The sequence below is a fragment of the Mustela putorius genome, unplaced genomic scaffold (genome assembly GCF_011764305.1).
Source record: "Mustela putorius furo isolate JIRA1106 unplaced genomic scaffold, ASM1176430v1.1 tig00003836_pilon_pilon_pilon, whole genome shotgun sequence".
Lineage (NCBI taxonomy): Eukaryota > Metazoa > Chordata > Mammalia > Carnivora > Mustelidae > Mustela > Mustela putorius.
This window is the reverse complement of record NW_025421989.1, coordinates 31,125,503-31,135,148: the sequence shown is the minus strand read 5'-3', so window position 1 is coordinate 31,135,148 and position 9,646 is coordinate 31,125,503. Positions and strand designations below refer to the sequence as shown.

The window sequence follows — 9,646 nt, the reverse complement described above, 5'->3', positions numbered from 1 at the left end:
GTGGCACAAGGGTACCATCACAGGACAACATCCATTCCTGCCCTAAAGATTTCTCCCTTTTTAAATCATACCCCCTAATTAACTACAAAGAATAGTTTTCCATCCAAGGTTTTTGAGTCTCAACTGGGAGACACACAATCTGAAGGTCTGATTTCTGATCACCACCCCCGCAGGCTCAGCTTGACCTAAGTCCAAATTTAAGTTAAAAATTAACCCTGGCTACAGGAATTCCAGCTTTCCCAATGTCCAAAATCCCTTGTCCCTGGCCGTTTACACTTGATAGTCTCATATGGAATACCCCAACTAACCTGCTAACTCCATCTTGTATTTGCCCCTAAGATATTAGAAGGCATCCCACTGTAATGATAGGATGGCTGATCCTATAAGTAAAATTTGTAAGTGCAGTTGTAGGTATTGCTCATGCTATAATTTCAAAGACAAACATGGTGATTTCCAAAAAGCAAATGTTCGATGAAGGTTCAGGGAATAAAAGAAACAGTGAGCATAGGGTCTAATTTATTGATGTTTATTTTAATATATCCATAAACAAATTAAGCATATTAAATTGTATATAATTTAATTGTATAAAACAAAATGTAAAAGGTAAAAGAGGGCCACAGATTGGCAAGCTTTAATTTGTTCTCTATTTTTGTGAACCCAACCACCTTAAAGCTGATCAATCTCACATTTCCAGTAAATGCCTATAGCAATTCCATGTTATGTTATTCTAGATGACAAAATAAGAAGGTTTCACAATTAGTTTCAGAAAATAATAAAGCTCTTACTATTAAACCTCATTATAATATTAAATGTATGACCAATGTCATCCACAAACATGTAGATTTTAAGCTAATTAAATCTAAATTAAATTAAATCTACGTTAAAGACACAATATTTGAACAAATACATTATGTTAAAAAAGAATAAATTTTCAAGTTACACAATAATTTGGGAACACATAGGCATATCTACCGTATTCCTTTCAGCCGCAAACCAGACCTAAGTTCTATGAAGACTAACTGCCCTTTCTCAAACACAAACTGAAAAACCTGCTTCAGGTTTTTCTCTAGGAGCAAGAGAAATGACAGGACTTGGCCCTAGAAGGCCCAGTGGCCCCAGAAGTAGAAGTGGACCAGGCCGAAATTCTGGCTCGGGCGCTCTCTTCTTCATCTTGCAAAGCCTCCTCATACGAAGATGGGAAAGAGCTCGGGTCAGTCCCATGAACCTTGGCCAGAAACTCCAGGACTTTCATCTTGGTGGTTTCAGCGTGGGCTCTCGGGCCCCACAGGAATTCAAACTGTGCCGGATCACTGTTGGCCACCTGCCGGTACTCCAGGTACTTTTCCTTCACAAAATCTTTGGTGATGAGCTCCCTGGGCTCCCCAAAGATGGCGTGCTTCTGCCCGGCATATATCCCCGTCAAATTCAGAACTTCCCAGACTTCCTCTTCGGTGGCACTGTTGCCCTTCATGAAGATCACACCCAGGATAAAGATCAGGATGCCGGTCTTCGGCATGCCCTCTTCACCATCCAGCACCCCATCATAGGTGAGGCCCAATTTGATGAAGAGGCCATAACAGTGGTTGGTGGGATCCACTCTCTTCACATCAAGGCCAAAGACCATCTCTATGTGCTCACAGGCTCTCAGGAAGATCTCGGTGAAGTGGTCTTCATATTCTTTGATGACGACCTTCATATCTGCCTCTGTCACGGGCTCTTTCATGTGATACTTGAAGAGCATGAAATTGACCAATGAAATCACTTTCTCATCTAGAGCACGTATGGGAACATTCTTGGGGGTGGGCCCAGCCCATGAGGTGCCAACCTCCTCTTCTTGGCCATTGGCGCCCTCATTCAATTCACCTGATGAGGTGGTTGTCATGGCGATGGAAGATGAGCAGAAACTCTGATGACTCTCAGGGGTACTGGGTTTACCAGCATCAGGAGCCTCCTTGGAACTGCCAGGTATCAGAGGATAAGAGGACAGATGGGTCTCTTGCAGAGTCTTGGAGACCTGGCCAACCTCCATATCTTGGATCTCACTGCAGGTCTGAAAGCACTGATCATATAAGCATTGTGGATTCTTTTGGTGCTGAGGCATGCTGACCTTTATGAGTAGCAATAGACAGGAGTGAGGAGAGGAGAGTGGGCAACGGGGAATCACGGCCTAAGAGGAGGAAGAAGGAGACGTGAGTGGCCTCGGCTGCTCAACCCCACTGGGGTGGCTCTGATAAAACTGCCTCCAGTGGACTTCTCCTGGGAACACTCTTCTAGGGCCTCACAGGTCTCCCAACCATTTGGTTGCTATGCCCCTGAAGAACAATGAAGGGAGGAGTTTGAATGCTCCTGAGGATGCAGCCAGCAAACCCCGGCTGAGAATTCTCAGAGACCCGAGAAAGCATGCGGTGGTTGGGCTCTAGACAGCCATTTCTGTTCTGAGGAGGGTGATCCATTCATTCCCCCCTCAGGTGCGCTGCCTTGGCTTTCGATAGGACCTGGTGTACCTCCCCTATCCTAATATGGGATGGCCCCCTGAAGACCAAAGTCACATCTCCTGAGACAACTGATGCAGGTACCTTTTCCAGAAGGCCTACCTGGGACATCCCAAGGCTGACAGCGGGACCTAAACTGTATGGAGGCTATCTACACTGCTGGTGGTGGTCCCCCCACTTCTCACTTTGTTGGCTTACTTTGAATCCAGGCAGGTCCTGGGATCCCTTCGTTTGCTGACCTAACATTGTCCCTTCAGAACAAAGCCTCCACTTTCTGATTCCTAGAGGGTAATTAGGGCACATGTCTACTGACAGCCTCTCCCATAGCCTCTCAGTGCTGACAACAGCTCAGGGCAGGATTCCTCATGATCTGCACTGTCCTGGTGTCAGCGGACCCTCAGTATTCACTCTGAGTTCTTGACTTGGCAACTGGTGGGGTCTCAGGTCTGACCCTTCTATGTAATGTCAACCCTTCTGTATTTAAGAATGCCTTATCCTCACGAGTTACGAAGGAAGTGAAGAAGGGCAGTTCCTTTCCCCCTCTTTTAAGGGTTTCCTGGACTGACAGAAGGAGGTAGAAACTGTAAAGGTCCCTCTTTTCCGGGGTGGGTTCATCTGCCTGTGGGATCTCATTCAAGTTCCTACTGAGACCTGTGAGAGGATCTGGATCCCTTTCCTTGATGACCTCCTATGATATAGGTACATACACCAAGGATCCCAGCTGTCTCCAACCCCCCAAAGAAGGGGGATCTTCTCCTGTAGTCTCTGTGCAGAGTTCTCTGGACTGATAAAGATCCAGGGTCTCTTTGATGACCCTATGTTTTGGGGTGGATCCTTTTCAGTTCTGACTCTGTATGTCCACATGGACTCCAGTACCGCCTGGTCACCCTGTCCACTGCTACATCTGACTATGTCCCAATCCCCTAGGTGCCCAGCGTAGTAAGTGAACTAGAAGACTCCTGACCGTCATTGTCTGGGACCTTTGCCCTTCAGACGTAACTCAATGAAAACTGCCAGGGTCTAGGACTCCTCCTGACTGAACAAATGCTTTAACTTCCTGAGCCCCAGAGGAGGAAAGGAAAAGTCCCCTCTGCCTGCCATCCCTTCCCTGGGCCTCTCAGGGCTGACAACAGGGGAGGGGCTCTGTGCAGCCCCTCTGCCATCAATCAGTTGGTCGGTCCCACCATCCTCACAAGTGCTAGTCCAATACTGGTAGGTGATGTGCCCGCTGCCATCGATTACCTGGGGTTCCACCTTCCAATCAAGGCCCCACGTGTCCGAGACACCCAGAAGGGAAGTGAGGCGACACCTCGTCTGCCGGACAGGGGAGACCTGAGCACAGGGGCTTAAAGCTGTGCCACAACCTCTACCCAAGATCCGGGGAAACATGAGCACTCACTCGGGGTCCTCGCCGGGACTCCTACTGGAGACCCCGTGGGGCCTGAGGCTCCTTCCTTTCCCACAGGACACCGCCTGCCTCGGGCTAACCTCTTGCCTCGGGCTAACCTCTTGCCTGCCTCAGGCTAAGCTCTCACCTCCCTCAGACTCTGGAGGCTGGTCAGTCAGCAATACTTCCGCCGCCCCTGCCCGAGCCCTCCCGGGGCTCACAGACTGACCGAGGCTCACCGAGTCCGCCACTGTCTGGGGTCGATGGGCCCCTCAGGACTCACTCGGGAGGCCTTTTCTGGACTACCAAGAGGTCAAGGAACTCTTAGCCCCGCGACAGAAACGCTGTCACCTCGATCAGATCGCAAACAGGAAGTGTGTCGTAGACCAGCCTGATAGACGGGGCTGGGGTTACCCGGAGTTGGACCGCGGCTCTCGCCTAATGTGTCCCCTCATTTCTGTGATACAGGGTCTCCTCAGCTCTCATTTGGAATCTTACTTGACTCCAAGCAGACCCCGGGAATCCTCCCTCTGCTGATGTGGTTCCACGCACCTCAGGTCGAATCCCGTACAGCCCCAGACCGAATGCCGCACAGCCAGACGGTCTTGAAGAGGAAATCAGGGGCGTCACATCCGGTTACACCTTCCTGGGGTCTTCCGGGCCAATAGCAAGGGCCGGGCTGTGCTTGCCAGGCTCTTTCACGGTGGTGGTTGCTGCTGGTCCCTCATTAGAGTCCTGCTGACTTCTTGTAGCCTTGGAATTAATCCCGCCCGTGATCCTGTGTCATGCCTCTCAGCAAATGTCCCCCCTCCCCTGGAACCCTCAAGAGGAATCGAGGGGATGCTTCAGTTGGAGAGCCCTGCCTGGGTCGGCAGGGCTCAAAGTAGGCACTGGCCCATGTCTGTGTGACCCACTGTCATTCTCTGGTTTTGGCCTCTTCTGTCCTCCTTCCTGGGAGTTCTCATTTTGCTCCTTTCTTGTGACTTAAGGCTTTCTGGGAAATACCGTAGCTTGGCAAACTCTTGGTGACTTTACCTCCTGAAACCCTGCCAAGTGTGGAATGGGTCACGTCCTAGTCTCAGTGTGAAATGAAGCTGGAATGCAAAACAGGCAGGGGCCGGGATCTCTGGTGGGCTATCAGAGAAAAAGCACACTATTTCTGCTTTCAGTAGTCAGAATTAGTGTCTTACATAAATTCTGTTCTAAAATATTTACATTCTACAAGAGGACACTGAAATGAATGTTTTTAAAAGCCTCTGATTTTTTAGGTTTTCAATATTGCATATGCAGAAATCATAAGTGGAATATGAATATTATCTGTCTTTTGCATTTTTCATCCTTTGCTATTCTTATCCTTGCTATTCCTACTGCTCCAAGTGTGATTTGTAGTCCAGTTTTGAACAATGGAGTGGGCTTGGCTTAAATATTCTTCTAAGGGTCTCTTCATCTATAGGTTTTTTGTATCAAGAAGAGCTAGCTTGATTAGATATGGGGAGTAATTTCAAAATTTTTTGTGTGATTTGGAAAAGTTTACTTAAGATGTTGATTAGTTTTTGCCCGAGTATAAGATGCAACTGGCCTTCAAACCTAATATGATCTAAGTGACTTTGGCCTAGAATTCCAGTTCATAACTATAGAGTATAATTTTCTTTTTTAAATTGGTGTCCTTTGGATATTATGCTTTGCTTACAAAATAACATTTAACTTAGGTTTTCAAACATAAATGTATATTTATAAAAAATCATTATTCATAGAAATTCTTAGACATGTAGTATAGTACAGAAAACAGTGTAATGAACCCTGTTTACCTAACAGTCTAATAATCATTAGTAGGTATAAGCAGAAGCCTGATTGGATTAGTATTTTTTGGTCAATATTTTGTTCTTTGGCAAGACCACTCCAGAGGTGCTTTATATTTTAATTAGGAGATACATACTGTCCGCGTGTCTTCTTTTTGATAATCTTGGCACTCTGATAATTATAATGATTATATACCCCACTACCCCCCATTTAAGGCTGTAGAATTGTAATTCTCTCATTTTCTCATTTCTTCTTGGAATTTATTGTCTCAAAAGCTTCTATAGGTGGAAATCTTTTCCTTGTTATTTGTTTTTCCTGAGGTATTTTTATAGTGTATTTCTAGTGTTTTCTTATCCTATGTCCCCTGCACCCATATTTTGTACAGTCTTATTTAGCTAATATCACTTTTTTGAGCTTCTTTCTTTTGTTGTTTATAATACTTATAAAATTACCTGTCACATAGATCTTATACAAGAGATGAAACAGTACAAAGAACCTTCATATATCCTATTAACTAGAGAGCCTTCTACAATGGTCATTAGGTCACCAATAAATCTGGAGGAGAAAGACTGAAAGAGTCTGGGGACATCTATCAGGTCAATAACAGAGGGACTTGAGATGTTATGAGCAGGGGAGTATAAAAATGGCAGCTCTGTTCCTCCATGCTCCACAGTTTTCCTTTTTGTGCCTTCACTTAAAAAAGTAGGAACTGGGACTTTGTGCTGGATTGTGAGAATGTTACCTAAGCCAATGATTTTTTTCATCTCACCTCCCACTACATCTTTCCCATACTGACTTGTGTTGCTCTGTACCTCCTATAATTATAATCTGGATTGCGCTATTCTAGAGAACAATTATCAGGGAATATTTTGTTAATTATATACATACTAAGCACCAACAGGACGTTGTGAGCAGATGCTGTGCCATGCTAGTTTGTCCAGATGTGATGTGAATAGAATCCTACCGATTGTACCACCAAGACGAGTGTTCCTTCTGGGAGTTAGGAAACTGGGGGACTGGCCTCTCTACTTTTTTGCCCAAGTGAAAGCGTCTTGCAGATTCTGCTGTTTGGCAGAGACCCTGTTGCTGAGTCCCCTGAACAGGTTTGGTGTCTCTATGGGAAATGGACAGGTCTTTCTACTTGCTTTGATTAAGGAGAGTCTCACGGGAAAGAGGGCAGGAATCAGGAACCCTGAGCTAATTCCATAGAGAGCAGGCAAAGCTTAGTAACCCAGAGGGAAGGCCTCCTCATCCAGAGAGTAAATTATCACCACTTTTGGCAGGATGTATCTTGGAGGTGACTAAATGAGGAACTTCTACCATCCAGATAGTAATTTGGGCTCCTGGTTTGAAAGACTTTAGGTTTAAAAAAAAAAAAAAAAAGACTTTAGGTTGACAGTCAGTGTTCAAATGTCAAAGGGCACTCCAAGACATAGGCCCACAGGATCATAAGCTGAGGGGAAACTTGAACAAGTTGGGCACCATCTTGTTCATCTTGCAATCACAGGTACATACTAGCCTAGAGCAAGACACACATCTGTATCTTCTCCATATATGTCATTCCAGCCCTCACCCGTGACAGCAACAACTATTTATTCAATCATTACTGAACCTATTTCTGCTTGTCACACAGTAACCATTTTAGGTTTGAAACATGAGATAGAAGAATGAAGAAAGAAAAAGGAATTATTACTATCTGGGAAAATATTGTAGATTATTCTTCATGCATCAGTTTTCTTTCTTTCTTTTTCTTTTAAAGATTTTTATCTATTTATTTGACAGAGAGAAAGAGCACAAGCAGAGGGAGCAGCAGGCAGAGGGAGAGGGAGAGGCAGGACACCCACTGAGTAGGGAGGCTGACACAGGACTCAATCCCAGGACCCTGGGATCATGACCCGAGCCAAAGGCAGCCACCTAATCAACTGAGCCACCCTGGCACCCATGCATCAGTTTTCAACTGCATTTCAAATTAATGTAAACTTACCTATTAAAAAATACATGAGGGGCGCCTGGGTGGCTCAGTGGATTAAGCCTCTGCCTTCGGCTCAGGTCATGATCCCAGGGTCCTGGGATGGAGCCTCTCATTGGGCTCTCTGCTCAGCAGGGAGCCTGCTTCCTCCCTCTCTCTCTGCCTGCCTTTCTGCCTACTTGTGATCTCTGTCTGTCAAATAAATAAATAAGATCTTAAAAAAATACATGAAAATTTATTAACTCATAGTTTTTGTGTGTCAGGCGTCCCAGCATAGCTCACTCAACTCCCTTCTCTACTTCAGGGTCTCTCCTGGTCGAAATTAAGGTGTTAACTGTGCTGTGTTACAGTCTAATGTCTTGACTAGAAAAAAATCTACTCAGATCATTCAGTTTGCTGGCAGAATTCATTTCTTCTTGTCTGTAGAACTAAGATCTTAATTTTTTTTCTAACTCTTGCAAAATTGGTTTTAATGTTTCTTAATGGTAGCCTGCAGTTTTAAACCAGGTGGTCCACCCATAAAAATTTCTCAACATATCAGATTTCTCCTTCAGTAATAGCAGAAGTATGACAAAAAGTCTTTTTTATAAAACAAAATCAAATATAGTGTCTATAGTCAAAAGATGTTCAATCTTCTTTGACATATAATGCAATATAACTGTGGGCATGATGTACCATCCATTTTGCCATTTCTACTGATTAAATCAAGTTATGAGCCCTGCCTAAACAAATGAAATGGTAACAAAGAAATGGCAACAATGCATGAACACCAAAAGATCAAGGTCTAGGTGACTAGTTTAGACTTTGTCTACCACAATTTATGCTGTGAACCCAACGATCCAAGTTTCCTCCTCATCTAAAATACATTCAACCTTTCCCAAGATCCCCAAGTATCTGAATCCACTATAACAGCAATTCAAAAACTAAATCTTGTCATCTAAATAAGACTCATCTGTAGATGAAGTTCTTAGAGAATACATAGTTAATTTTATCAACTGGGGCAGGATGCTTCTCTATTGATGGACCTGTAAAATAACAGAAACAAATTATCTGACCCCAACCTGCCTAATATATAATAGTGGGACAGGTATAGTACAACAACTATAGACATTCCATTTCAATAACAGGAAAAATGGAAGGGAAATGCAGCCGCTAGCTCAGGGGGTTGTGAAATCCTGTGGGGCAATGTTGTTAATTCCTTGGTACATTTTAATGCCTTCAAATAATTTTTCAAAGTTGGGTTCTTGTTTCCTCTTTGGAGTTCTCTTTCCTTTATAATGAGAGGTAGCGTGTGTTTACAACTAAGTATGTAAAAAACAATTACTTTGCAAACTGTGATCAAATGTACTGAGACAAGGAACCAAAACACCTGCCCTACTTCAGTCAGTCAAAAGTTCCTCCCTAGTTAATCCAGGATTCAAGAGTACATGCTAAGACCCAATTTGCATTTTGGGCTTTAGTTTCTCAACTTTGAGACACAATCTGAGGGATCAATTCTTTATTGAACAATTCAACACCTTTGATTTCCCCACTCCACAAATAAATTTAAACTTCAGTCTCACTAAACAACATGTAGCTTGTTGAATGCAAAAATATCATGCCTTGGGACATTTATAGATGACTGTGCTCACCTGGACTCATGCATGCTTCATTGCTCCTCTTTAAAAATTGTCCCTCTCATTTACCATGCAATCGCACATACTTCCAACTTCTAGACACAAAAATATGAGCATCTTGAGTGATAGTACAGTGTCTTTCAAAGAAAGAATGCTCAGTGTTTTAGAAATATATGAGTCACTGAGGTTGGTATCTAATTTATGAAGATTTAATTTCTCTGACATTCTTTATAAGGTAAGCAAATACAAGTAGATATCTTTTATTTTACAAAAATACACAGTAAAAAGTATTAGGAAAGCCAAGACTTGACCATCTCTTAATTAATTTATATCAGTTTCTTGAACCAAACAAGTTTACTGCTGAGTTCTTTCAAATTTCAAA

The 9,646-nt window shown here is 43.7% G+C and overlaps 1 protein-coding gene across 2 annotated transcripts; it reads right to left on the bottom strand.

The window, feature by feature from the left end:
• Positions 1–525: 525 nt before the first annotated feature.
• On the bottom strand, positions 526–4,531 carry MAGEB16 (MAGE family member B16). 2 transcript variants are annotated; one of them, XM_004779856.3, is made up of 2 exons: positions 4,378–4,531; positions 526–2,167 (listed from the first exon to the last, which is right to left on the bottom strand). In XM_004779856.3, exon 2 carries the CDS (start codon positions 2,099–2,101, stop codon positions 1,067–1,069), a length of 1,035 nt encoding a protein of 344 aa, XP_004779913.1. In that variant the 5' UTR covers positions 2,102–2,167; positions 4,378–4,531; the 3' UTR covers positions 526–1,066. The 2 variants fall into 2 exon arrangements, with proteins under 2 accessions (XP_004779913.1, XP_004779912.1); XM_004779855.3 differs by having other exon boundaries at positions 4,432–4,515.
• Positions 4,532–9,646: the final 5,115 nt, after the last annotated feature.

What these genes read in the sequence shown, in the direction of transcription:
- MAGEB16 (XM_004779856.3), bottom strand. Translation starts at nt 2,101, where the DNA reads ATGCCTCAGCACCAAAAGAATCCACAATGCTTATATGATCAGTGCTTT.